Source organism: Accipiter gentilis, chromosome 11 (genome assembly GCF_929443795.1).
Source record: "Accipiter gentilis chromosome 11, bAccGen1.1, whole genome shotgun sequence".
In the NCBI taxonomy this organism is placed as follows: Eukaryota; Metazoa; Chordata; class Aves; order Accipitriformes; family Accipitridae; genus Astur; species Astur gentilis.
In genome coordinates this window covers 13,574,930-13,602,474 of record NC_064890.1, presented here as the reverse complement: position 1 = coordinate 13,602,474, position 27,545 = coordinate 13,574,930, and the positions used below count along the sequence as shown (strand labels likewise).

The 27,545-nt window shown below is 42.1% G+C and overlaps 3 protein-coding genes across 11 annotated transcripts in view; 2 read left to right on the top strand and 1 right to left on the bottom strand.

Moving 5' to 3' along the window:
- The window catches only part of RSBN1L (round spermatid basic protein 1 like), a 55,728-nt gene extending 39,584 nt beyond the window's left edge, over positions 1-16,144 (top strand). For all 3 annotated transcript variants that reach the window (XM_049813588.1, XM_049813589.1, XM_049813587.1), the window contains 5 exons: positions 1,348-1,485; positions 1,675-1,817; positions 5,112-5,279; positions 10,406-10,514; positions 10,610-16,144. In XM_049813588.1, coding sequence (XP_049669545.1) covers positions 1,348-1,485; positions 1,675-1,817; positions 5,112-5,279; positions 10,406-10,514; positions 10,610-11,266 — 1,215 coding nt within the window. In that variant the 3' untranslated portion in view covers positions 11,267-16,144. The remainder of the gene's footprint in view (positions 1-1,347; positions 1,486-1,674; positions 1,818-5,111; positions 5,280-10,405; positions 10,515-10,609) is intronic.
- A 4,827-nt stretch (positions 16,145-20,971) lies between these two features.
- Positions 20,972-25,787, bottom strand: TMEM60 (transmembrane protein 60). 4 transcript variants are annotated; one of them, XM_049813592.1, is made up of 2 exons: positions 25,696-25,787; positions 20,972-21,641 (listed from the first exon to the last, which is right to left on the bottom strand). In XM_049813592.1, exon 2 carries the CDS (start codon positions 21,597-21,599, stop codon positions 21,195-21,197), a length of 405 nt encoding a protein of 134 aa, XP_049669549.1. In that variant the 5' UTR covers positions 21,600-21,641; positions 25,696-25,787; the 3' UTR covers positions 20,972-21,194. The 4 variants fall into 4 exon arrangements, with proteins under 4 accessions (XP_049669549.1, XP_049669550.1, XP_049669547.1 ...); XM_049813593.1 differs by having other exon boundaries at positions 25,684-25,701; XM_049813590.1 differs by lacking the exon at positions 25,696-25,787 and adding an exon at positions 25,510-25,668.
- Positions 25,788-26,252: 465 nt separating this feature from the next.
- Positions 26,253-27,545, top strand: part of PHTF2 (putative homeodomain transcription factor 2) — a 71,865-nt gene continuing 70,572 nt past the window's right edge. For all 4 annotated transcript variants that reach the window (XM_049814041.1, XM_049814040.1, XM_049814038.1 and 1 more), the window contains exon 1: positions 26,253-26,335. The gene's annotated coding sequence lies outside the window, so the exon portion shown is untranslated. The remainder of the gene's footprint in view (positions 26,336-27,545) is intronic.

Here is a 27,545-nt window from a genome sequence, read left to right as displayed (position 1 = left end):
TTTTATCACAAAATCACCAGCTGTTGGTACAAAAAAAGCTACAGGAATGTATGACTAAGGATCTGGAGAATAGAATACTCTGTTCTAGCAGTACTGCTCTTTTCAGTATGGCTGTGATGGCTTCCCATTACATTAGCTGATACTTTTTTTTTAATCATACTTCTAGTCAGTCTTCCATTTCCTGGGTGTGTATGATGACTGAGATGATCTTAAGAAGAGTATTTGGTTCTGCATTTCTGAAATACGTCTGGTTACATCAATCTGGCTTCTCAGAAAGGCACAGTATTTTTCCATGTTGTATGATTTAGTCCTGTTTTCAGGAGCAACTGCTAATTCTCCTCTGCACTGCCATAATTGCTAGGAATTTTAATCATCTGTTTGGGTGAGGACTATAGCTAAGCAGTACTTCATTAACTGTTTTCCTTGCACCTTTTTTCTTTTCTTGCTTTGGATGCAGAATGTCTAGAGATGCAGTGCAAGAGCCTTACTTGTTTTGTGCAGTAATCCATCTGCTCTTCCATCTGTTCTAATCTGGTCATATTTAATCTAGTAATACTACTGTGTTTTTCAGCTTGTTAAAATAGGAGATCGGAAGCTTAAGGGGGAAGTGATCCTCATAAATCTCACGCCTAAGTATTTTGTTGATGTAACATGACATCAGATTATTGGAAAAAAAAACCCCTTATAACAATATGTGTTTCTGTTCAATTTCAAAATAAAAGATTTTTCATGAGGTGAATGTTACAGCCCTTAAAGTTTCAAGGGAGCACAAGATGTGTTAGCATAGCACAGCAAAAATGAAGGAGTAACTGTCATCCTCTCTCCTCCTGTACTAACTCTTTATAAGCATCATCTTCCCTGTGATAATTAGCTCCAGTTAATGTGCTCACACAGAGGCCATACTGGAGAGGATGATCAGCAGAGGAAATGTTTAACTAGTTGCAAGTCAGGGTTCTGCCTGTTACAGGAAAAAAGGTAAAAATTCAGCTAGACTGGAGTAGTCTGGATAAGAATCCTTATTTACTAGTTACTGAGCAGAACATACATTAGTAACTTTTCACAGTTACTACTTCGGAATGTTATTTTCTTGAAAGGCAATAAATAGTTACTCAATCTTAACTTCAGACTTTAAAATAAATAAAATGCAAGTGGTCATGTATCTTTAATAAGAACCTCTGTCTGTTGGTGATAAGTATAGTAATTGACTTCATAATAATCTTAAGTATACTGAAGACTGTAGGACTAATCAATCAGAAAACAAGCATAGAGATTAGAGGTGTTTATTGAATGTAGACTTTGAGCAGTAGTGGACTCGGTGTAACTTTTGCTGTCATATTCTACTTGTAGGTAAAAAGAACATACTCTCATGGTACGTATAGAGCTGGCCCAATGAGACAGATCAGCCTGGTTGGAGCAGTTGATGAGGAAGTGGGGGATTACTTCCCTGAATTCCTTGATATGTTGGAAGAATCACCCTTCTTAAAAGTAAGGACAGAAGGGAGTGGGTTGGGACAAGGGGGAAAATATACTGTCTAGTATTGTTATAATAAAGTGAGAGTATGTGATACTGGATAATTGAGTGGTCTAATACATGTTTTCATCATGACAGATAAAGGCTGTTTTAAAGTTTTTCAAATAACTCACTTCAAAATTGTGGCTTGTATTTCCCATTAGTGTACACTGCCATGGGGAACACTTTCTAGTTTAAAATTAGAGAGTCGTAAAGACAGTGATGATGGTCCCATTATGTGGGTACGTCCAGGAGAACAGATGATCCCTGTGGCTGACATGCCAAAGTCACCTTTCAAAAGGAAGAGGTATGTTGAATTATTTTGCTTGATAAATGTCTGGTTAGTATTCTTTCTCTACAAATTCATTTTATCTGAAACCTTTTAGTGGTTGATATTGTATCTTATAAATTTCTGTAAATCTTTTTCTCAAAATATACTTTTAAGTTGCTTTCTTTTGTAAGGATGTGGATTTTTTTTTTAAACTGTTTACTGTCTGGCCAAGTAAGCTGCTGGTCCTTTTTGCAGCTTTAGTAGGAATTTAAGGTGAAAACTGCAGGGAAATGTGAACAGGCATACAAATACTGAGGTATTGCCATGAGACTGGAATTAATACCCCTGTTCTTAAATGTGAGTGGATGTTTAAAGACCTCAGGGATAAGGGCTTTTCTTGTGTCTGAAAGGTAACATCTCTCCAACATTAAATGACGTCTTTAAGTTTTGCTGTGGTACTGAGTATAAGAACCAGCTTAATAGTAAGGATTTCCTCTGCAGAACTTGAATATTGTATGTCTTGAGAAATTATGTCTTTGAGGTTCTCTTGTTTAAATTCAAACATAAAAAGAGAGCACACAAGAGGTGGAAGCAGAGCCAGGTGCCTCAGAAGGAGTATAGACACTGTCCAACCATAAAGGGGGTGCAGTTAAAGCCAAAGATCATCTGGAGTTTAATTTGGCAAGGGATGTGAAGGGCAGCAAGGACTTCCACAGGCATATGGACAGCAAAAGAAAGACAAGGGAAAATGTAAGGTGTCTACGGAATGGAACAAAGGGCCTGGAGGCAAAGGACACAGAAAGGGCCAAGATATTCAATGCTTTCTTTGCCCTTGTCTTTACTGGTGAGATTTACCTTCAGGAATGCTGGGTCCCGGAGACAGTAGGGATGTCTGGAGCAAGGACTACTTGCCTTCAGTGGAAAAGAATCAGGTTAAGGAATATATTAGACATAGAGATTAGACAGATGCAAGCCCATGGGACCTGATGGGTTGTACTCGCAAGTGCTGTGGGAGCTGGCCGGTATCATTGCAAGGCCACTCTTGATTGTCTTTGAAAAGTCATGGCAATTGGCAAAGGTTCCTGAGGACTAGAGGAATGCAAATGTCACTCCAATCCTTTAGAAGAGTAGGAAGCAGGACCTGGGGAACAGCAGGCTGGTCAGACTCACCTTCATCCTGGGAAGGAAACCATTTCAAACATGAGGGACAAGTTGATCATTGGGAGTAGCTAGTATTAGTTTATAAAGGGGAAATCATACTTTATCTACCTGATAGCATTCTACAACAAAATGACTGGCTCACAGCATGAGAGGAGTGCCAGGGGTGGTGTTTATCTTGAATTTAGCAAGGCTTCCCACGCTGGACGTCTGTCTCCTATAACATCCTAATAGAAAAATTAATGAAGGACTGATGGATAGCATGGTGGATTAAGAACTGGCTTAACTACCATGCTCAAAGGATTGTGATCAGCAGCACAAAGTCCAGCTGGAAAACAGTGGCTACTGGAGTAACCTGGTCATTGATACCTTGTGCCAATACTGTTCAACATCTTCATTAATGGCCAGCATCACGGGACAGAGCACGCCCTCGGCAAGCCTGCAAGCGATAGGAAAGAGTGGTTAATGCACCACAGGGTTGTGCTGCCAGTGAGAGGGACCTTGAGAGGCTGTAGAAATGGGCCGACTCTGTGGACTCACAAAGTTAACGCAGGGATGCGCAAAGCCCCGCAGCCTGGGAGTAACAACCCCCTGCACCAGCACAGGCTGAGGACCAACTGGCTGGACAGCAGCCCAACAGAGAAGGACCTGAGGATCCCGGTGGATGACAGGTTGCCCATAAGCCATCAGTGTGCCTTTGTGGCAAAGCAGGCCAGCAGCCCCCTGGACAGGATTAGGAAAAGCACTGTCAGGAGGTTGAGGGGAGTGATTCTTCCCCTCTGCTCACCACTGGTGAGAGACATCTGGAGTATTGTGTCCAGTTCTGGGCTTGGCAGTCCAAGACAGACCTGGGCATACTGCAGCAGATCTGGTGACATAAAAGGCAGGCATGGAAGAACTGGGATTTACACGTGAGAAAAGAAGGCTCAGTGGGTTTGTACCAATGTGTTTAAGCATCTGATGGGAGGTTGTAAGAAGGACTTTCTTTAGCAGTGCTCAGTGACATGACCAGAGGTAATGGGCACAAACTGAATTACAATAACTTCAATTTAAAACAAGGAGAAAAAAAATAATCACTGTACAGATGGTTGAACACTAGGACAGATTGCCCAGAGAGCTTTTGGAGTTGCTCAAAACTTGACTGGATGTGGTCCTGAGCAACCTGCTCTGCTTGAGTGAGGGAAGCTGGACTACACAGTCTCCAGATATCCCTTCCAACCTTGGATATGTTATGATTATGAAGAGCTCTTGGAAAAATGTAACACACTATGTTGGCTCCAGTTGGCCAAGAAAATGGTCTTGTGGCTCTCTGTTCACGCTCTGCAGTGTTCCCTTCACTTTCATTAAACCCCAAAGAAATAATCTGTTGCTGCTTCTCATTCCCAGTTCTACAGCATGGAACTAAATACACGTACACATTTCCCAGCAGTTTGGTAGAAACATGAATGATGAAGAGTGACTTCAGGGACAATTGAAATGTATATCTAATAGTCAGGAAGCAGCAAAGGCCAGAAATTCCCTGTCAGGGGCTGACTGTGGTGGGGCCCTGTCTCACAGTGCCTGAGGAAGGTAGGTAGGGCAGACCTGGCGTTTGGGGACCAGATTCAGCCCAGAATCCAGTGTGTCAGGCAAGCGTGTGGTGATGGAGCAGGTCTGAGGTCAAGCCAGCAAGTCAGTCTGCCAGGGAGGATCAGGTCCAGTGACTTGCCAGGCAGGTCCATCATGACAAAGCCCTCCTGAGGCCAAGCTGGGAAGCAAGTCTGTGGCCCAGCACACCTCTGGCTGACGTGGAGACCAGTGCTCTTGCAGCATGGCTCAAGCCAGGACTGAAGACCCGGGCCTGAGTTTAAATACAGCTTCTGGGCTCTTTGTCTGGGTTTGTGGGGGGAGACTGCAGGTGAGGCAGCTTACTCATTAGGGCCTTTCAGTGCACTCAGGGCCCTGGTGCTGTGCTGTTGTGTTTTGGTTTTTTTGAACTTTTTTTTTAATTGCATAGGTGCTCTGATTTTTTTGCATAGCCCATTACACTTTTAATTTGCCCTAAATGTTATTGTTTTTTCTCATTTGACTACATGGTCTTACTGAAGGGAGAAAAACAATCCTATTGGCTATGGTGGAAGTTAGGTAATTAAGAGGAACTTCTGTATCACTAATACTGTTTTTCTTATACAGAACTACCAATGAAATAAAAAACTTGCAGTACCTACCTCGAACCAGTGAACCCCGTGAAATGCTATTTGAAGACCGGACACGAGCCCATGCAGATCACATAGGACAAGGTTTTGAACGACAGACTACAGCTGCTGTGGGAGTATTGAAGGCTGTGCACTGTGGAGAGTGGTATGTGTCAATTGCCTTAGTCACCTAGCTGTTTGAAAAAATATTTGCCTGAATTTCCATTTATAATTAGTAGAAGGAACACAGAATAGGTTAATCTAGTATTAGAGATTTAATGAAGACTTAGTAGATACTGGCCTTCCCCCCACCCACCCCCATTTATGTGCACTAGATGTGTTTGTCTGCCCTCTGCTACATTGGATACAGTTGTGCCCTGTGGTTGAAATGAGAAAGGTGCCTTGCAATGACACTTTAATCTATAATTGAGTTGCTGTAACCAAGTTAATGCTAGATGTAAAAACACCTCACACTTTGTTCTGCTTTAAATAGTGCATATGGACTGATGTGAGTTTCTGTCTCAGGGGTGCATGTCAAGACTTTCTGGCAATTCTTTGTGTTGTCTGGAGATGAGCAGAATTTTTATGCTTCCACTTCAAAGTCATGGCTGTTAAAAACCTGATTTATTTATGGTAGATCACCTAGAAAGTACCCTGTCAGAAGTTGTGTGATATTCTTTGGTGTCTGTCTCTGGAATTCCCATATGAGATTCAGGAAATGAATGTATCTCACAGCTGTTTATATTTTAGCCAAATAAAAAGCCTGTAATCATGGGCTTCCTGGCCCAGATCTAAGAAGCATTTTTCAGGATCTTCTGATCGTGGTTTGAGAGAATGACCTTAGTTTTGGAGGTTACCTTTGAACACATAAACACTGAAAGCACCTTTTCCTTTTTGTATCTGTCTAGAAATTAGAAGAGTGAAATCCCTTTGGATGAAATGATGCAAATTTGTGTTAGAGTGCATGAGTTCATTGAGACAGAAAATTGAATACTTGCTGTTGGGGAAGAACTGGATTGTTCAGATGTTAATATGTTTGTTTTATGGGCTCTGAGGTTTTGCAGTTCAGTTCTTCTGCAGGTTGATGATAGCTGAAGCCTTAAACTTCCTGCTTGCCATGATTGTGAGAAGCTGGAGTGAATTAAGACTGAACAGTGGTAGCAGGGCAAGAGCTGAGATACTGTGTAGATCTGATTATCTTAAATTACACTTTGCACATATATGAGTAAGAGAGAGACTCAAAGCTTTATCAAAGGAAGGAAAAAAACCAACCCCAAACAAACCAAAGAAAACCCCACTCCCCAAACTTCCATGCCTGTGGAAATTAATAAAAATTTAAATTTATAGTAATTTAAGTGTCTGTGGGAACTTCCCATTCTCATCCTATACCTTCATAACAAGATTCTCTTCCCTTGGAAATCATTACCTGTTCATTTACATTCTAAAAACAAATTTTCTGGCTTTTTAGATCTAAACCATTATCTTCTCTGATACGTTGGAACTTGTGGAAAAGGGTGTCTATGCAACTTCCATTAAAACTCCTTTTAAACTTGAAAAAATGAATGAATCAGTAAAAATAAAAATTGCATATAATAAAAAGTGATCTGAAAAATAGGCAAAACTAAGCAAAACTGTACAACAAACTTGAAAGTACTTCAAGTATTTTTTGAAAGTTTGGGGGGGAGTAACTATCAGCACTTCAGTGTAAGGACTGAAAATTTATCTTTTAATGCAGAATAAAAAATTTGGGACTGATATATGTAGAGGAAGAAAACAATCAACACAATAAAAATTATGTATTTCAAGCTTGATTTGACCTCAGTGATAATTTCTCCTTTCCCTTTCCACTTTTTTTGCATAATTTTGAAAAGCCACATCACTGTACTTACATGAAGAGAACTAATCAGGGCTTAGGATAATGAAGCATCATTAATTAATGCAAGACATTAAAATAATTTCAGATACTAGCTTCACTGTAATTTGTAAGCTGTGAGTAGATTTATCTTAAAGGAAACAACATGCATGGAAGTTGGAAAAATCTGGTGGGTTTTTTGTTTGTTTGTTTTTGTTTGGTTGGTTTTTTTAAGTCTGTTTGAGTAGTTGAAGAAAACTGCAAGTTGGAGATATTCCAGGGGTGATCAGGGCACTTATGGCAGTAAAAATGCACATGTTTTAATGATGATATACCATATGTAAAATTCATGTGTTCTGTGAGGAGAAAACAAAGCAATTCGTAGACTTGCTGAACTGAGCTGTTCGTTTGTGTTTAGTTAGTATAAAAATGAATTGGGTGTGCAAAAAAAGCATTGTTATCAAGAAGTTGCTGTAGACTTTAAAGTGGGATTTATTTAGTAGTTGATAAGCATGAATGCTAGTGTTAGGTAGGCTAACTAGTGTCTTTCAGAAAAGACAGGAACAGAACTTGTTGAAAGGCAAAAAGCAGTTTTGGGGGATAGAGCACAACTGGAAACAAAACATACTATTTGGAAGAACAAAACAATAATTTTTGCTTTCCCAGATATGACAGGCTCTTGATTTGAGATGTTTTGTAAAATTACTGGATTATGATCTTTTTTTTTGTTTCTGTGAATATTTGCAAATTGTAGAAGAGCTCTGGCTATTGCTAGCAAACATTTTAAAGACTGCACTGCATTGAAGTCTGATAAACACTGGTGTTGTGATCATGCCATTTTTGTAGGCGTACCAAGCACGCTTTAGAACTTACGAAACGCCAGTGAAATTTTAAATTATGGAAACTTTGAAGATTTGTACATGGGAAATTTGGGTGGGTTTTTACAGGAACAGCAAAAGGCACTTCATGGCATTGTTGGCAAAATGAAACCCCTCTATCCTGTGCTTCAGCAAGCAGCTTTTCAAGTTTGTGTCCCAGAGCGTGAAGTTGTTAGTGCTTCTCTATAGGATCATAGGAATTTGTTACATTATACATTAGGTCAGAAATATTCGTGGTAAAACCTGTAGTCTTGAATCTGTTTTGAAAAGTTACAGCAAAAAGAGTCCAGCCCTTTCAAAGAATGAGGTTAAGGGAAGAAAAATTACTGCCAAAAATAGTTCTAGCAGTGCTCTGGTAGGGACTTAAATGGATTTTTCTGAAGTCATCTTACAGTTCTGTTTGGATTTATTGTCTTTTTTGGACATCTAACTGAACTATGCTACTGTTTTGCATGGGGGACGATGTCACCCTCTAAACTTTAGGTTTTACAAAATATAATCTCAAAGTTGTGCTAAATATCAAATCTGCAAATGCAGAATTAAAAATTATCTGGCAATAATTTTTCTCTGTTGTGTTTGCAAAAGGAATGTCATGTTTTGTGATAGAGGCGCAGCACAGAGTTGGTAAAGCATACTGTTGTACATATAGGGGCTGAGGAAAGGAATGATCTAAAAGAATCATTAACTGTGTGCTGTATAATAGGTAAAACAGAGTAGTCACTGCTGTGAAAAAAACCCACATTGCTTTGAAGTTCTTTTAGTATGCAAATATTCTTTGTATTTATTTTAATTCTTAACTTCATTTACAAATATTGTTAACTCCAGGTGCAGATACGTATTTAAAAAAACCCCAGCAAGATATCAGCATTAGAAAAAGTAGATTAATGTAGCTAGTATTTTTTTTCTTTATGCCACTGATTAGAGATGTTTCTGTAAGCTTTTTTCTTTCAGTGCTTAAATCCTCTTCAGGAGTGCATAGACCAAAATATAGAGAGACATTTTAATCTTTGTAAAATTGAAAGTAGAATATGTTGTCTGAAAATTTGCCCTAGCGTGCTTTCAGTAGCTGATCTGGGATTCTCCCCTTCCCCCCCCCCCCCGAAAATAGCCTTAGACAGGTTATTTTTTGCTCTCTTGAGGTCATGACCTAAATAAAATAAACACGTCTTGTTAGTTTAAAAAGCCCCATGAACTGTACATGATTGCCTGCTGCTTAGAACACTAATAACCCCCTATACATATATACGTTGAAAGGCAAAAAGCAGTTTTGGGGGATAGAGGACAGAACTGGAAATCGAGAGAGAGGGAAGAGAGATGCTCATCTTGCCTTTTAAAAAAGGAGCGCTTGAACATCCATTCCGCTGTGAGCGGTGTCAGGCGGTTTTGCTGCATCAGCCCCTGCCCGGGCCCCGGCGGAGCGGAGCGGAGCGGGCGCTGCGGCCCCGCTGCGGCCGAGGGGCGGCGGCGGCAGGAGCGGAGCGGGGCGGCGGCGGGGGCCGCCCCGCGGGCGGCAGGAGGACAGGCGGTCGCCGCTGGTTCCTTCGGGCAGCGCCTGCGCCCGCAGCCTGCGCCCTGCTGCCGCTCTCCTGTCAGCCCTGGGAGGACTCTGCGGAGGGTGGAGGAAGAAAGCCATCAGCCAGGCTCCTTGTGGCTGATAAATTTTCCTTGCAAAACCGCGCCGGCGTCAGCTTTATCTCATATAAATGAAGTCTTCGTATCACCGCGTTCTTCAACAAACTTCTTGAAAATTAGACATCCCTCAGAAACAAACACGTGCACCTTAGTTCTGTATGTTTCCATTGAAGAACCGAGTTTGGCTTTCAGATCAGGAAGTGATAAGGATTGTGGCTGTTACTGCCTTTTGTTAGCTAATTGTAGATAATGTCTCTATAGGAATTACGTAGATGGTGTGCCTTTCTTTGGGGGAGATGTGAGACAAGAGGCGAATTCTCCGAACGGTTTGAATACGGAAACAAACCCAAATTCAGATTTTGCTCTTCTGTAGCTCTCTAGTGAGCACAAACAGGAATGTATTTTTAAGGGACGTTTTGTGGAAGATGCCAGTATTTGCTGCTTACTAGCATTGTGGCAGCTTAATGTGGATTCAGCTTTACTACTAACTCTGAACAAGGTGTTTGAGGCTAAGATACTAAGCGATGTTTGCCATAATACTAGTCAGAGTGCTGCATGCTTTGAGGTACCTGGTGGGCGTATCATGTTAGAGTGTTGACAGAGCCCAATGTATCTGGGGCATCTGTCTTCCAGCATCAAAGCAGGCAGAAGTCAATTAAAGATAAAAATTCAAAATGGTGAGTTTTGTTGACCTTTCATGGCTGCTTTTACTGCCACTTGTAAAGAAATTGTGGTTATTTCATTTAACCAGTTTAATGAGGTTCTGTTTGAGAATTAGCTGGTTTAGTTAACCTTTTTTCTTCAAAATGTCTGTTATGCTACAGTTGCTTTTTTTATCATTTGCTTTATCCTTACTTGCAGATTTTCTTTATTATTCTCTGTAGCATGTTAGTTTCAGCCTCTGACTGTGCAATTCTTACTCTTCTGTAGGTCTGAGCAGCCTCGTATAACCAAAGATGTAATTTGTTTTCATGCTGAAGACTTCTTAGAGGTAGTTCAGCGAATGCAATTAGATTTGCATGAGCCTCCACTCTCACAGGTAAGCATGCTATGAACTGTTGATCAGGTGTCCTTTTAGGCCTAAATCAGAGTTTTCACCCTTTTTTTTTTTTCCACTCCCCTTTTTTCCTCCAGTGTGTCCAGTGGGTTGATGATGCAAAACTTAATCAACTGCGAAGGGAAGGCATTCGATATGCCAGAATTCAGTTATTCGATAATGACATTTATTTTATCCCAAGGAATGTTGTGCACCAGTTCAAAACAGTTTCAGCTGTGTGCAGTTTGGCTTGGCACATCCGGCTCAAGCTGTATCATTCAGAGGAAGAACTTTCTCAAAATACAAGTACTGTTGAAGCAGGTACCTCTGCAGACCCCAAGTCTTCGGTTATTGGACTTCAGACTGACAGCAGAATTTGTACAATGAGCAAAAATACCTCCGAAGACACCAAATTTTCAGATGCTCTGCAGATGAAATATCTGCAGCAGGAATTTATGTCGATAAAACATGAACCTATTGCATCTCACCGAATAAAAGAAGAACCCATGAATGTTGATCTTGCTGAAAAGACAGTGGCACCTAATGACGTCGGGGGCCAGAATGTTCAGACTAGGTTGGATCACGTTGAATTGACGGCATTTAAGTTGGAGATGGATTCTAAATTTGAACCTGGCAACAAGGACTTACAGGGCAAGTTATGCCCTGGAGGTCACATACATCCAGATGATACCAGACAACATAGTTCATCATATCCAAAACTGCATGGACAAACAGAGGATGATTTTTTGTGCTAAATTTGTATATATGGTTTTAAATTCCTTTTTAAACTTAATGATGTAATAATGTAAAGATTCATAAATTCTGTGAGGCAAGTTTGCGACTTGCCTTCGCATCTGTTACAGAAGATAGTTATGTAGCTTTGTAACATTCCTCAGTGCCTGTCCATAACTGTGAAGTATCAAAGCACTTAGGGCCAGATGCACTGTAAACACTGCAGGTTTAACATAAAGAAGTCTTTAAATAATTTTGAGTTGTAGGTTTTAGAGTAGAGCTGACATTTAACATATATATTTTTTGTAAGATGAGCCAGAATTCTTTTTGACAATTCCAGGCTTTTCCATAGAGCTTATTTATACCAATTTTTTCATTTTAAATGTGTCAGCACTGTAGTGTAAATATCTTTTTTAAAAAAATCTTTTTAGTGTGATTTATACTGAAATGTGAGCCGCTTAATAAAGGTTCATAATAACAGATTGGTTTTATTTTTGGGTCTGCAAAAAATAATTCAGTTAAACTGCCTCTCTAAATGGTTATGTTTCTACCTGCACTAATGCATAGGATACCCTTACGCCATTGTGGGGTGAGCAGCTGTAGCAAACTGAGGTAGAGCTGAGGCATTCTTTGTAAACGGAGATTAGTCAGAATGTAAAATCAGTCCTCCTTCACAGGATTTCTTACAGTTGCTCATTAAAGGCACTCTGCAGACTCCTGCTGTCAGATGTTAATATGGAACAGAGAGGCAAACCTGCCCCTGTTGTGGAGGACAGTCAGACACCCCCCGGGCTCCAGGAGCGCAATCAGTAACTGTGTGCGTCTCTAGATGAGCTGGTGCAAGGGAGCAAACTCCCTTCTACCTTTGCCTCTTCCTCTGCTCAAGCCACAGTTAAGGCAGTTCTATTTCACATTAAAAAAACCCGACCCCCCCCCCCCCCCCCCCCATTAAGTCAGTTAATCTGACTAAAATTAAAGAATATTTAAATGGTAACTTATCCACCTATAAAGGCCTCAACTTTTGTAGTGACCTGTAATTGACAGAGACGCATTTGAATTTGAATTGCTCCCTATGCCGATAGCACCCGGCAATAAAGATGCTTGCCAGTGTGTCTAGTAGGAAGACTCCTCATGAGTTCCAGTTTGGAAGCAAGAGTTATTTCATTAAGAAAATAACAGTGGTGTCCAAGTTAACTGTTTGTGCCTCTCCCCACCTATGGAATGCTTGAATTCTCTTAAGCCATGTTCTGAGGGAAAAGGATTTCAAGGCTAGCTAGCATCTGATGTGGTAAAGGCAAAAACTGTCACTGAACCTACTTAATTCTTTGTGTAACATATTACTGTATAGTTCAAACACATCTGAATGATATTTCTTTTTCGGGTAGCTACAAATAGCAGTAAACTGCCCTACAGCCTGTCCTCCAACTAAGTATTTAAAATTTAAGATCCTAGGCCTGTTGTTATTTTCAAAGCCCTCTGTATCTTGGGGTTTTTTTCCCTTTGTATTTTTTCCCTATAACTTTCTGAAATTTGTACATCCTTATGTACCTACTTTATAACCTTTGCACTTAGTGATCACTTTGGCTTCATTTGTAGCAACAGAACAATGTGATTTCCAGGTGATGTCTAATTCAACTACCTGAGGCCCTTTTGTTGCAAGTGTTTTTTGCTTACAGGTTGTTAAAATTCAAAATGTTACTACATACTTACTCTGGCACTAAGATCAGCCATTTAACAGATGAGTGCCCTGATTTCTTTAAGTCTAAAATAGGTCTGTCAAAGAATTATTAATTTAATCAATATTTGAATTATTGAATATTACTCCTACATAGCCATAATTACGTAGTAGAGAAGCAATAGAAACATGAATCTCTTGGATGTGGCTAATATATCCTTAAGTCTTACTGCTGTTTTCTTTAATGCTGGCTAAGAGATTACTACCAGTTTTGCAGCCTCAGGGATCTTGCTTTCCCCTCATGCCATGAGCAAATGATTCATGTGTGACATGGTAAGTTATTAATCTAGCAGATTCTGATTTGAGAAATTAATTGGTTCATGTAAGAGTTTGAGCTTTCCTGATAGTAGAAATGTGGTCTCAGCTCCTGTTGTGTTTTCTGGATTATCTGGAAACTTCCACCCGTAATCTCTTTGGCTTTATGAACATCTGTACACAATTACGTAGCCTTCCATTCCTGTTCTCTGTGCCAGCCATTGGAGAACAGTAGAAAAGAAAAGCTGCTGGTTGTAGTTTGCACCAAGTGTGCAGCTTTCGACCTGGGTTAGCAGAAGGCTCCAGCTTCATCAATACCATCCTTTCCAGATACTGCTCTTTTAAAACACACACCACCCCCACCCCCACCCCCCCAGCAACAACAAAAAAACCCACAAACCATAGAACAACCCAACTGTTTAGTTTGTTTAAAAAAAACCCCAAACCTTGTTTGTATGCTGGTGATCTGTATGCTGATCATTCATTCTGGTTCAAGTTTGTTTGGGTTTTTTTTTTCTTAAATCTGCCAGATTTTACTAAAGTAAACCCTTGACAGCAAGCAACTTCCTGCATCATAGGCCCTGTCCAGACTGAAAAAATACATGTTTGAAAATGATTTAGCAAATGGACTTTACACTGAAGAGTAAAACTTTGTTTCCTTTTGAAGACCTGCTCAGTGGTCTTGGCTGATCATGGCCTCAAACTTCTGCTCAGGTTATGTCTTGGTTCTGAATTTTTTCCTTTGAACTGCCTACATCTTCAACCTATTTTTTCTTGGTTTTTAATCACTTTCAGAATTTTAAGAGATTAAAAAAAGTGGCAGTTTTTCCACTTTTTATGCATCCTTTATTTTTTATTTTTGAGGCAGACTAGATTCTCATTTTTAGACAGAATTCCTTGCAGACACAATATAAACAATACTGGGATTACCAATGGCTATCAGAACTCCCTTTGTATTCAAAGGTGTAGGCAGTCTGGGTTGACTGGCTATATTAGTGTGTACTTCTTTCTTTGCTTTTTAAAAAAAAAAAAAAAAGAAGTTTTTGTCCTCTACTGTGGTGTATTCATTTTGATGCGGTTGCTCTTTAAGAGGGGAGTACCTTTTCTGAGAATTTCAGCTCCCAAATTGTTCATTAGTCTGACAAAGGTCTTGCTTTGGTTTCACGTGGTCCTATGCTATAACCTTTATTCCTACCGCATACAAATTCATATTCAGACTTTGCTTCAGCAATAAATGGTTCATGCCTTCTGATGTACTGAAACTAGTCTTTGCTTATTGCTTGTCCCCCCTCCCTGGATTTCAGTTATATAGAAATCTTTCTGTTATTTCAGCTGAAATCTCCAGTTTAGTTTTAGTTGTCTCTCTTGGCCCTTCCGCAGATTTCTGCAAAATCTGCTTAAGGCCTATTGCCTGTACTGCAATGGTATTGACATCTGTGCGTTTGCAGTGGTGTTCCAGTTAATGACATGATGTGCAGAAGTTTAGACATGTTCTCCTAGTTACTGGTTTCATATTTGTGGGTAGCAAAGAATTGCATTGTTACTGCTGCTACCCAATAGCTTTCAAGATGGTAGCTGCTTTTTTTTTTAATTACTGGATCTTTTGCATTTCACTGGCAACTGACTTCATGTGTTACATACAAGTGTTACTCAGTGTTGTGTCATCCCCCAGCCCTCCAAATGCCTGCAAATTGAATCTTGAAACAGCATTTTCATTACAGGTACTGCTGGCATGCAGATTTTCCCTTCCTTGTTACTATAGTGAATATTACAATCTTCTTTAACTGAAATATTAATTCTATCTAGTATTAGAAATAAAGTATTATTTCAGAGGGTGATGATTTAAGTATTCATCTGTGAAAGAATTCCTTGGTGATAAATAAATAAAATTGATTTTTTAAGCAGATATACATGTACACAGTAAATAAGTTGGCATTGCAAATGATGTAGAAAATGGAAACATAAAACAGTAGAATGCTGTGAAGCAGATCTGAACATTACAGATCTAGAAAATTGAGTAAGTCTTCCAAGAAACACAGGACTGGTATTCATTGATCAAAATGACTGTTTTCTAATATCTGCATGTGAATAAGGATGCTGAATCAATTGAAATAAATCCGTGTTTTCTCCATGCTCCTTGGCAAATAATCTGTTGTGAGAGAGTAGGCTACCACCTGACCCTACTAGGATGAAAACTGTACTAATTCTGATAAAGAGATGAAAAAAAACTTTGCAGGCATCTCAAGTGTAATTTTATTCATTTTTTCTAGTGGTCAGACGTGTAGAGAACCTTGTCTTCAGGCAGACCACTGCCTGTTACCTTACTGTGAATGTAAACAAGTTGGAAATGGAAAGGATAAATTTTCACTGACCTATGTTTTGCTGTGAATGACACTGTTGAGAATGTTTTCTTTGATTGTGAGTCACTGTGTTCGACTGATATTTTATCACTTTCTCAAACGGATGAAATGCACTTTAAAAACTGTATAATAGACGATACTGATATTTTGTGCAGATCCCACTGAATTTGCAGCATACATGGGAAGATTTGGGAAACTTTGATTCCCATCAGTCACTCATTTTATTTTTTCATAGAAATGCGAATTATTTTGTGTTCTGTTCAGAAGCAGCAGCTTCACAATATCTAGGTTGCTATTTCTATTAGAATCATCAGGGATACTGACTTTGCAGATTTAGTGTATTATATTCTACACTGTTTTTCTCTGTGCTATGATGCTAATATTTCCTCTGCTTTGGAGCTGTGCTGTACTTCGTGCCAGCTAGACATTGATCTTATGTTCTGGTCATGCTGATAGATGAGCCTACTGATGAGGGCATTAGTCCTTTAATATTTGGTGTACAGTTATGATAATCTGATACAAACATTGATTAAAACAGCAGTTTAAACTTCTATTTTTATCAAGTTTGATTTTTCAATAACTATTTTGATACTATGTTTTCTCTTGCCAATTAATTTCCAGTCCACTGGAATGAAAGGGTAGTGTTTGGTAGAGCTTAGGCCTGTGTTTTAAGGACTATGCTTTTTATGGCCATTGTTTTATCTGGTTGTATTGAGACAAAATAGGGCAGTTAGCTGAGAAAGCTATTCCCTAAGTATCTCAAGAAGAAAACCTTGAGAATTAGACCTGTGTGTGTAAGACTAATGTAACATAAGTCAAGACTGCTAAAGCTGTATCTAGGCATGTAGTAACACTCAGGTACTTGTCTAATCGATGCAGTTGAGAGCTTTTGTTAATCTCAGAAATGAAATTTTTAGACTAAACCCCATCTTTTAGCAGTGATTTCTTTGTAAATTTCAAAAGGAACACTGTGATAAAACCTAATACCGTAAACTAAGCTTGGGTTCTCATTTCTTCCCTGTTTCTTGCTCTTACGCTGTTGTTCTGTGCTGTACAAAGACTTTTCTTACATTGCCTGCTTGTGAGGTTGGTTTTGTTAGAAGAGGCAAACCAAAGGAAATAGCATTACTGCATTGCAGATTATTTTCTTCTCTTTATTCAACTTCAGTACAAGGAGAAAATGTTGAGTTAATACTGAATAGCACTCTGGTGGTCCAACTGCAGTGGTTCCTTAAATTGCCTTAGTCCACAAACCCTGATGCTTTTCAGCGGCAAGTTGATACCCAGGCCTGTTCAGGTCTAAAAGGCTCATGGGAGATAAACTCTATCCAAACCTTAATACAGTAAAGGTACAGTAAAAAGGTACAAACACTCTTTTTCCAACTCGGTGCAGTTATTTTTACCTCAATCTTAATTTAAAAAAAAAAAGTGTGATGTGTTACATGATAGTGCTAAGCTTTCAAAGAACTTACTTCTGAGGATGCAGTTATTCAGGAGCTTTATTACTAAAAAGCAATATTATTTGTTCCCAAAATATAGTGGTGTTGAAATAGGTAACGCCTAATGTTAGAATTCAGAGTTTCTGGGAGTCTCATAGAATTCACTGTCATCAATACCTTTGCGTCACTCAACTTTCAAACTGGGTAAATATGAAAATTTCCATGAGGCTACTTGTAAGATTTTGTTCCTGTACTACTATGCATATACATCAGAAAACACCACTGCTTTCATCTCTTAAATTGTTGTGTAACTTAGTCCTGTGCTAGCTTATTTTTTGATATTGTCACCCATGCCTCACATTGCAGTTTGGGGGCATCTACACACGTTCTTAGAGCATTCAGGTTAAAGTTTGTTGAAGGTTGGGATGTTTATGTCATGTAATTGTATTTTTCAAGTATGAGAAGAACAGAAAGCTGGATCCTAGTCTAAAATGGTGACAAATCAAGGAAAGCAGTATGAATAGGTGATTGAAAATTTCAGTTTCATCATCTTTTACACATGTGCATTGAGTATTTTCCTTAATGAGACAACAGTAGATACTCACCTACAATGCATGCTGAAGTGTTCAAGCTTGTATAAATGATATGAAGAGAAATAAATGTAGAATATATATCTCCATATACTATATATAATCAATATATATTATGTATATAATATATGTCATCAATATATGATAAATACTTAAGTTTCATTTCAGAACAGCAAGCTATTGAATTGCATTTTAAAACAAAGACCATGAAGGCAAAGTTCTCCTCTCCATGCCCTGCATCGGCTGCTGCAGGTAGCTGAGATGAGGTTGTTCTCTAGCGCGCTGGGTGCTTCGATCCGCATTTCCTTCCACCCATTTCTTGCGTGTCAGTATGAGCCATCTCAGCATCAGCTTCCCCTTTTCCATGCCAACTTCGTCAAATCTGCTCTTTGCTCATTTTGTTCTGTTTAACGAAGATCAGTCAGTCAGTCTGTGAATTTAAGTAAAGGTGTGAGAACTCTCTCCATTTCAGAGCTGTGGACAGTGCCTTTGAGAACAGGCTGATTGCCAATAGAGGTAATTCCTGCAACAGCCTCTGGAAAGGTCTGGGTGTGCTATGGTTTGCTTTGTATCCTAAGTCCTTTTGAATGAAGTTCTGATATCACAAAAACATGAGACTGCATGTACAGAGGTGTTGGCACAGTTTGGGTCAGTTAAATCTGATAAAAAATACTAAGTCGAAAGGGATATTAATTTCTGTTACCAAAGTATCGCTGTATGACTAGGAACTTGCAAACAAAGTTGAGCACTTCCAAAGCGCTGTGTCCTGAAGACAGCTTGTGCTAAAGGAAATCAGTTTTTGTGTGACTTCTGTCGGACACCAGAAAGAGATGCCTGCTTCAGCTTTCAAAATCACTGTCATGTATTTCAAGGTTTGTAAATGTTTAAAAAAAAAAAAAAAAAGAAAAAGCCAAACCCACAACCAAAAGTCTGAAATTGTTGATCTTTTTCTATTGAATTAGAGGCAGCAATTAAAAGGAGATTTGGAACAACTGTGTTTGGCATCTCTAATTAACTAGAATCAAACTTTCAGATAATTGTTACATCTGTGGAATAGAAGGGGTTTATTAAGGGGGCAGAGTTGCCATTTGTGGCCCATCTTGCTAATCATATACCAAGCCCTAATGAGGCTAGTTCTTATTCTTCCATCATTTGTTGTGTGAAGCTGTCATGATCTGTTAACATCATTAGCTTGACTGAGGAAAGCTGCTCTGCTCTTCTGAGCAGTATGGGTTTTTTTGGCATTTTGTGAACAAGGGTTTTTTTGATTTTTCTTCTGTGATAATCATCAGCTGGGGGAGGACTGGGCACTCAGTTTTATGCTTGGTGCTGTAACATACCATATGCAGATGCGTGTGTGTGTGTTCATGTATGTATCTGTCTTAAATGCTTGTTATGTATTTGCATCAATGTTAAAGTGGTTCATAAAAGTTTACCTTAACTGGAGGTAGGTCTTTAAACACTCTTCTCCATAGATCTTTGAAGCATCCAGTAGAAATGCCACATGAGGTCTAGCTTGCCTGCCATGGGCCATACCTGGAATATTGTATCCTAGGAATCTCAATGACCCTAGTTTCCATTTGACAGAACTGAAGAACTGCTGAAGAGACCTAACTTGGATGTGCAAATTAAGCATATTTTCTCTATACCATATGTATACCCACATACATATACTTACATATAGCATGCATCTGTGCATGCTTGCTTTTGCATTTCCTCTATTCAGCAGGCCCAAGAGCACATATCAAGGTGAATACTTTTCCCTGCAGCTAATCCTCATCACAAGTGCCATTTTAACTTGAAAAATCACAAAGATGGTAAAGAAAGCCAGTTCTGCAAAGGAGCCTTATATGAGTGGGCAAAAAGTCTGTCAAACAGAGAGCAAGGCCCTTCCATGAACTATTTCTCAGAACTAAGTAGGGCATAGATACACCTCCACAAAAGAACTGTTCCTCATAGGTACTGAAGTAAAAAGAGGTTTCTAAATGGTAGTTTCAGCTCCCCATAAATTATCTAATGCTTATGAACTGCGGCCAAGTGCCCCCTGGATTTGCTCAGTAAAAGTCAATGCATTATTTTTACTATAATAAAAGGGTTATAAATATTTTGCATTTTTTGTAACAGCTAATGCTTAGAAAGATATCTTTTTTCCTGTGTCATTCCTTGGTTTCTCCTTTAGCAAGGTAGGACTGTCAACTATTCTGAAGCAAACATGACTTAATTCTTTCTAAAGATCATTTGTTACCTGATGATCTGAATTGAGATCTATTGTCTTAGAATGAACAGGTTATTTTCTTAGATAAAGCCCTTTCAGCAGTCTTTAACAATATGCTTCCCATGTATTTATGCCTACATATGCCTGACTGCACAGCAAGAGTAAACCCAAACACTTCAGAAAGATATTTTTTTTTTAGTTGATTGTACATCATGAAAATCTTATTCGCGAGACATTTTGACATAGTCACCTCCTCTGACCTTAAGCTGTTTTTCCAGGGCTGTTTTTATTCACTAGATACTCTTTTGTAACTAGGAACTGTAAATAGATCCGCATCTTCAGCATGCATGTTAATAATGTCCTAGACAACTTTTACATTTGGACTTGGTTGTATCATAGCTCCTGGAGGAGCACTTTCAGTCCATAAAATACGCTTACGGTTCCAGCTCTTCCCAGAAGTCCCATTCATTGCATTTGTTACTTGAAAAAGTTCATTTACTAGCATCTCAGTTGGCTGGTACTCAGTAAAGCCAGGGCTTCACCCCCAGAGATTTAATGTACTAGGGCATTTAAAAAAAACATCTTCCTTGTTAAAGTACCACTTCCTGCAGGTACAGATGTATTACAGAACTCACCCCATAGCTTCAGGCTTTTACAGCTCTGGTAATTTCTTACTTGAAGGGTAATCACCATTGTCTTCCTCTTCTCTGGATCTTGGACTGCTGGCACAGTTCAGCTACTAACTTCTTTCCCCCTAGGTAAACATACTGGTTATTGTCTGTTTCAGCAGCTTAAAAAAAAGTGCTTATTTTTAGTCCTTCAGGCTGGAAGTGGATTCTCACTGTCACAAAATGCTGAGTCACTTTATTCCTTTTTTGCTCTTACTTGGTAACTATCAATTGTTCCTGATTCTTAAAGCAAAGTTACAGTAATTTCTATAATGTGCTAACTCATTATTTCTTGAGTGACAGGAGAAGTAGTAGAAAACTTAAGTCTTCTTTCTAAGGATTACCCAATGTGCTGAATACTCTGGGGTAGAATATTTGTGGTTCCTTTCAGAAGATCTTCTACCTGCATGTGAAGAGCCTGTATCTTATTTCATGTAACAAATAATAATAATTGTATTAGAACAGCTTGTGTTGAACAAATACTTTTATTTACAAGAACATATGTGACAGTTTTAAAATAAAAGAGTGGAACTAGTCTACTTTCAGTCTTCAGCCTGGTATTAGATAGAGTCTCCAGCTTGATTGATTTCTTATTTGGCATTCTAATTTGGAGAACAAGTTTGTGGCAAAACTATTAATAATCCAGTAATTTGGTATCAATCTCAGTGCTGAAAGCCACATATGATAGCTTAGTCTCTTCGTACATAGAAGATATTATATCCCAGTTCAACCATACCCCCAATAAGCAAGGCCCACAAAGGGATAAATACATAGGCTAGTTTCATCGTAGTAAATCGTTGCAGTTTAGCACAGAGGGCAAGGCAGAAGGCTAATTTAAGTAGCATTGCAATGAGGTACCAGGCTTTTTTCTTGATGTTTTGGGAGCCATTGCGAGGGTCGAAGCCAGACTTGCAACGTCCAGCCATTTTCACAATTAACATAACCAGAAGGATAGTATCAAATATCCAGACTGGAATAAAAATGAGGAACCAGTTCCACGGTGCTTTCTCATCCAACTTCAGCACCAGCATGATCAGGAAGAGTAATGTGAAAAGCCATGTCAGTAGTACTCTTTGCGCCAGGGACATTCTCATTTAAACAGCTTTGAGAGGAAGTCTTTCACTGTCAGCAACAACCTAACAAAACAAAAGGGGGGGTACGGCATCAAAAGATGTCACTACACAACCATTAGGCATATTCCTTAAAGGTGACTAATTTCTTGTTCTTCCTTTCCCACCCCTTCTAACCTCACCTACATACTGCTTCCTTGTATTTCTTTTATAACCACCATTCTCAATGAAGCACTCTGTTTTGGTCCTGTCCACCATTAAATTTAGGTGCCTTAAGTCAGCTGTGTAAACTGCTTTAATCTAAATTTGTTCTGTGAAACAAATTACACTTTAATCCTACAGTAGCTGTCAAACTCATTTAGGGATTTTTTGTATGGTAGGAATAGGTTTAGATCCATTTTCCTCCAGTACTATGGCACTCGTAGTTCAACACTTGAAACTAAACCTACCAATTCCCTCCCTATAACAAAATAGTCAGTAAAATGTAAACTAACCAACACGCATGAGTAACAAGCCACCTGAAAGATCCTGTTGCCTGCAGAACTGCAGCTGAAACCAAGCCAGTAAGCCCTACTACCAGTTTGTCAAGCAGCATCTTAAAACTACAAAAAGCTACAGATAATATTTGCTTTCTGGCAGATATCTAAAGTACACAGACACTGGCTGACAGGAACACTATTTAATAGTTTCATTGGCTTGGTAGTATATTTAAATTTCTATGTAGTCATGGCAAAAGAAAAAACAAGGACAAGTGCATCTGACACTATAGTCATAAAAGTTAGATTTATACTCCTAACTGAAAGGCTTTTACCACTGCATCTGCCAGAAGCTTTTCACTGCAAGTATAAAAAGCAGGGGTGAGAAGAACCATGATCTTCCTCAAGATTTCATGCTACAAAGATGGATAATTAATGTATACACCAGTGGAAATGGTGCTGAATAGGTTTCTTAATTATTTTTAAAATTTGAGATTTTTAGAAATTTGATGATTCCCTTTGGAACGCTGATATTCTTTCACTTGAAATAAGTAACTGAGCTTCAATTTGTTCCAGATTACATAAGTATTTAAATTACTGAAGGTGAGATGATGTGTTCTGAAGCACCTAATCCTCACCATCAGAAGGGAAAGACAAGACCTGCTTCCTCTCTTCCCCCTCAGTCCACCTGGCCAAAAGGTGCTTCCTCTGTTACTACTGATGCTCACACTATCACCCAATTAAGCCCATTAACCTCACTGAACAAGGAGAAGTCTATTAGCACCTTTTTAACTGGGTTAGTTTTTTGCTAGATTAGCAAATTGAACCAACTCTGTGCTCAGACAAGTATTGGAACCAGAAGGAGGGAAGTAAAAGCTGCTGGCTTAACTGGTTAGGAGATGACCAGCTACATTAGAGCTAGTGGATAACAATTTTGTACACCACTAAAATTATCCTACAATTTAAATCTGTGTCTGCTGATACACAGTTCAACAGACCTACTTTTTTGTTCAGTCTGGGTTTGAAATTTCACTGGATTTGATTTAGTGGATAGTAGTGGGATTTCTCTTAAGGAAAAGATCCAGTTTAGCCAAAAATAATCTAAATTGGAGTTACTGTCAGTGCATCCCCTCCGTGGTGTTAGGGCTGACACTTGTGTGACCCAGAGCAGGCCAGTTCCTTGAGCTGAACTAGCAGAAAAATAGTTTAAAATAAGATTTTTGTAGTTTGCTTTTTGCTGTTTCAGTTCTGCTCAGATCACTGAAGAGTCTGGTGAATGCCAGTTACTGGCAGGGTGGGACCAAGACCCCTCCTTAGGGAAGGGGTGAGGCTTAGCAGTGACACTTGACATAACAGTTAATTGCTAAGCAAGTAGACAAAAGATTGGAGGAGGTTTAGATAGCACTCCTCTTTTCTTTAAACATACCTAAACCAGCTGGCAGGTGCAGAGGATTACAGAACAATTACCATGACCTGCCTGAAGTATTTCCAGTCTTCTGAAAACATTCCCAATATTCTGAAGTGCAAGTCTGTGGCTAAAGTGAAGAGAGTAGTGATCTGAAACAAAGTTTCGACATTCCTTTCATGAGAACCTTTTTGAAAACTAGTTCTAGAAATCAATGCTACAGATACTACAAGAAGGAGAATCTCTCATTAGCAACCCAGAGAAAGCAGAAACCAAAGGAACAGACTGGAAACTTGGTCCTGAAAGGAAAAAAGGAATTCAACACTGTTAGAAGTATCAGGTTATCAGATACTCAGAGAAGGTGCTATCAACTGTCTCTGGAGGAAATAGAAAGCTGCTGAAGGTGTATTAGATGGGGCTACTCAATTTGAAGGTTGCTCACCTGATGAAAAGATTTTCAGTTTTCCTAAGTGTTCAGAACCCTTTGTAACAATTTTAAAAAGCACAGGCAGAAGAGTCAGCATGGGGCGTTATGCTAGCATTCTTCAATCTAATTAAGAGATGTAACTGCAAGATTGGGCAGTACTGCAAGGCTCCATTCAATTTTAGAGGCTTTTTTTGATGAAAACTGAAGAAAATCCAAGCATACTTTTGAGATCTTATCCTATAGTCCAAGTAAAGGAAGCTACCAAATTTGCCAGACTGACAGCTGGGGATACACAGCTGACATAATGAGGAAGGGTTTGATTACATGGAGCACCTGACCATCTCTCATTAGGAAAGAAAGGAGATGATCAGCAGATTCTTAGCTAGAGGACAGCTATCACAGCAAGATGGTTAACACTGGAAAAAGGATGCAGATATGGTGCAAGTCTGTTTTCACAGAAGAGCTAGTTCACTGAAGGAATGCCAAATGCGGGGTGTAAAAATAAAAAAGCTCTCGACTCTTTATAGAACTCGTGTAATTAGTAGGAAGTGAAAATTTTCAGTAGCGAGAAACACTATCTCATTGCTGACCTTGGTGGGATAATCTACATAATTAGAATATTACAGTAGCTAATTATATCCTGTTTAGATGGAGAAAATCAAGAGGAGAGAATTTTACACATTCAGCTCAATATTAGCGATAACTTAGGTCTATAAATTTGAACCCTGAACATTGCCTAACAAAGTTCAGAAAATTGTAATACACTGAAACCAAATTAAATTATCTCCAGCTTGATTAAATGCCATTTTAAAGCCGATTCAGTAGGTATGAGTACTTTAACGCCTAGAAAGAAACGTTCCAGTAGCCCCACTTCAAAACCACACGTAAATTAGTCTGATGCGAACACAGGTCAGGTATTCGCAAGTCCTCTTGCAACTGGTGCATTCTTAGTTGAGGTAGCCTATGTAGGTTTAAAAGTGCAAATAACGTCAAACTACAACACCCCCTTAACCAGAGTGCTTGTTTTACTGTTTTTTTCAGCGGAACAGGGACTCCCGAGCGCTGAATCTGGCTGAACCGCCCCCTCCACGTTCAGAAATTATGCAGAGGACCAGAAGGAGGAAGCCGGCCGAGGGTGCCGGGCTAAGCCGAGCCTTCGACGGCGGTTTAACATCCCCTCCCTCGCGGTCCTCCGGAGAAGGCCGACTGTGTCCAGCACAGGCCCGACCCAGCCTTGCCCGGGCACGGTCGCTACCGCTCGCCGCCCCGGGCCGACCCCCGCGGGGCTGCGGCTCCGGCAGCGGTCGGACGAGCAGGGGCAGGGCCAGGCCCGGGGCACCCCCCGCAGGCGGGGGGGGGGGACGGACACACACACATACACACGACAGGCCGCCCGTCTCCCTCTCCCACCCTTCCTCAGCCCCCCCGGGCCGCCCGGCCTCCCCCGCTCCAGCCTTCCTCGCCGGTCCCCCGCCCTCCCCCGGCCTTCTCCTGAGGCTGCCCGCGAGACCCCCCCGCCCCCCCACACTTTCCCGGCCACGGCGGAGGCCTCCCCCCGTCCGCCTGAGGAAGGACGGGCGCGACGCGGCAACCCGAGGTGGAAGCCCCCTTCTCTCCCCCCGCTACCTGACGGGCCGGGGCCGCCCTAGCGCCGCTGCCGCCGCCCTCGCACGGACCCGCCGCCGCTTCCCCGCGCAGGGTCTCGGCGCATCCCCCCTCCCGCCCGGCTACGCGGGGCCAGCGCGCAGGTAAGGGGGGCGGCCGGGTTCTCCTCGCCCGCTGCGCCGCAGAGAAACCCACCGCCTTCCTTACCCGCCGCCCCGGGCCTGGCTCGCTATTGGGCAGCGGGGACGCACGTCCTACCGCGCCGCGCTCTCATTGGGTAGAGGCGGTGTCGCTCAAGTTAATCCCCGCCTCCTCCCCCTTCAGCTACTCCGTCGTGGAGACGCCCATCAAGGTCAGCCAGCCCCCTCAAGGCCGGCAGCCGTTCAGCCTCGAGCCCGCCCCCTCTCCTTTCTCTTTGCCGCCAATTCGTGCAGGAGGGCTGTCTGTCATACCGGCCCCGCCTCTGCCCGCAGAGCCGTCCGTCAAACACAGCCCCACCTCCCTCCCGCTCTCGTTGGGCAGCGCCGCCGCCAGTCACGCCTCGGCTCCACCCCCGCAGGCGGAGGGTGGGGGGGGGGCGCTGTCGGCTACCGACCTGCGCCTAGCCCTGCCCCCGCCTCGGCGGCGCGCGCCCTCTCGGGTGGCGCGCTGTTGCTGCCGCCGCTCGAGCGCGCGGCTCCTCCTCCTCCTCCTCCTCCCCCTCTCCCCTCCCCCTCCCCCCCCCCCCCCCCCCAGCTGTTGCCTCGCGCGCGCTCACCCGCCCGCTGCCTCGCGCTCCCCTCGTTGCTGTTGTCTGCGGCGCGCGCGCTGGCCCGCTCCGCCGCCTCGCCGCGGCACCGGGCGACCGGTAAGGTCGGGACCCCGCCTCGGTCAGCGGGGGGGGGGGAGCGGGAGCCGGCGGGGAGGCATCCCCGCCCCGGCGGGAGGGGGAGAAGCGGGGCGCCAAGTTCCCCGCGCAGCTGGGGAGGGGGCCGACCGGCTCGGCGGGGGCGGCCGGGGCGGGTCTTCGGCTTCGGAGCCGCGGCCGGGGCGAGGCGGGGGCGCCCGCTCGGTGAGGGGCGGCGGGGCGGTTGGCGCATCCCCGGCGGGCGCGCGGCGGAGCCGTCCGCCGCGGCTCCTCTCGCCCCTGCCCGGGCGGCGGGAGCGGGTCCGCCGCCGGCCCTCCGCCGGCCGAGGGGGCCTCCCGCCCCTCCGCCGGGCCGGCCGGGGGAAGGGCGGGAGGCCCGGGGCCTCCGCGGCGCCGAGGTCCCCCTCAGGCGGGAGCGGGCGCGGGTGTCCGCGGCGCGGGGGCCCCCCCCGCCCCCCGGGGCCCTTCCCGCCGGGGCGGTGGGGGCCCGAGGGTGGCCGCTGAGCGGGCCCTTCCCGCCCCGCCGCGTACCCGCATCAGGTGCGGGCTGGTCCAGCCGTTGCGGGGGGGCCGCGCCGCGCCGTCCTGGCGAGCCTCCGGGCTGGTTGGCCTCCCATGGCGAAGTTGGCGGTGGGCGGTGGGCGGTCAGTTGCGCGTTCGAGGCTCGGGCTGCTGGCCGCTTGCGTACGCGTTACTCCTCCTGCTTGTTAAGTCTGACTTGTGCTGCAATACACCTTTTCTGTGGTAAGTCGCTTTAAGGCATCTTGAGCTGCTGTAGCGCCTGTGACTTTTTTTTGAAGGTCTTACGTTTCGGCATCCTCACCTTCATCTCTGACCTCGTCTCCTTCTGTATTCTTGTATTTTACATGCCTTCCTTTTCTTTTGGCGCTTGCTTTCTTATTCCTCATCCCGGTTTTTTCCCCCTTTCCACCCTAATCCAGCGACAACCAGTCTACAGCGTATGTGTTGTCCTTGGTTTTCAGTTTGGGAATCTAAATGCTAGGCTACTTCCCATGAGTTAAAATTCATCCTGTCATCTTTATTAACCTGGTGTTCTATTTGCTGTCTTTTCTGTGAGAAACAAAGGAGGGAGCAGTGAGGGAGAATGATTATGCAGTAGTAGAACTATCCAGGTGTTTGCTGCTTTTACTTTTGTTTTTTGTACATACTCCCCAAGTGCATGTGACTCAGGTGTATCGGATTTGGTGAC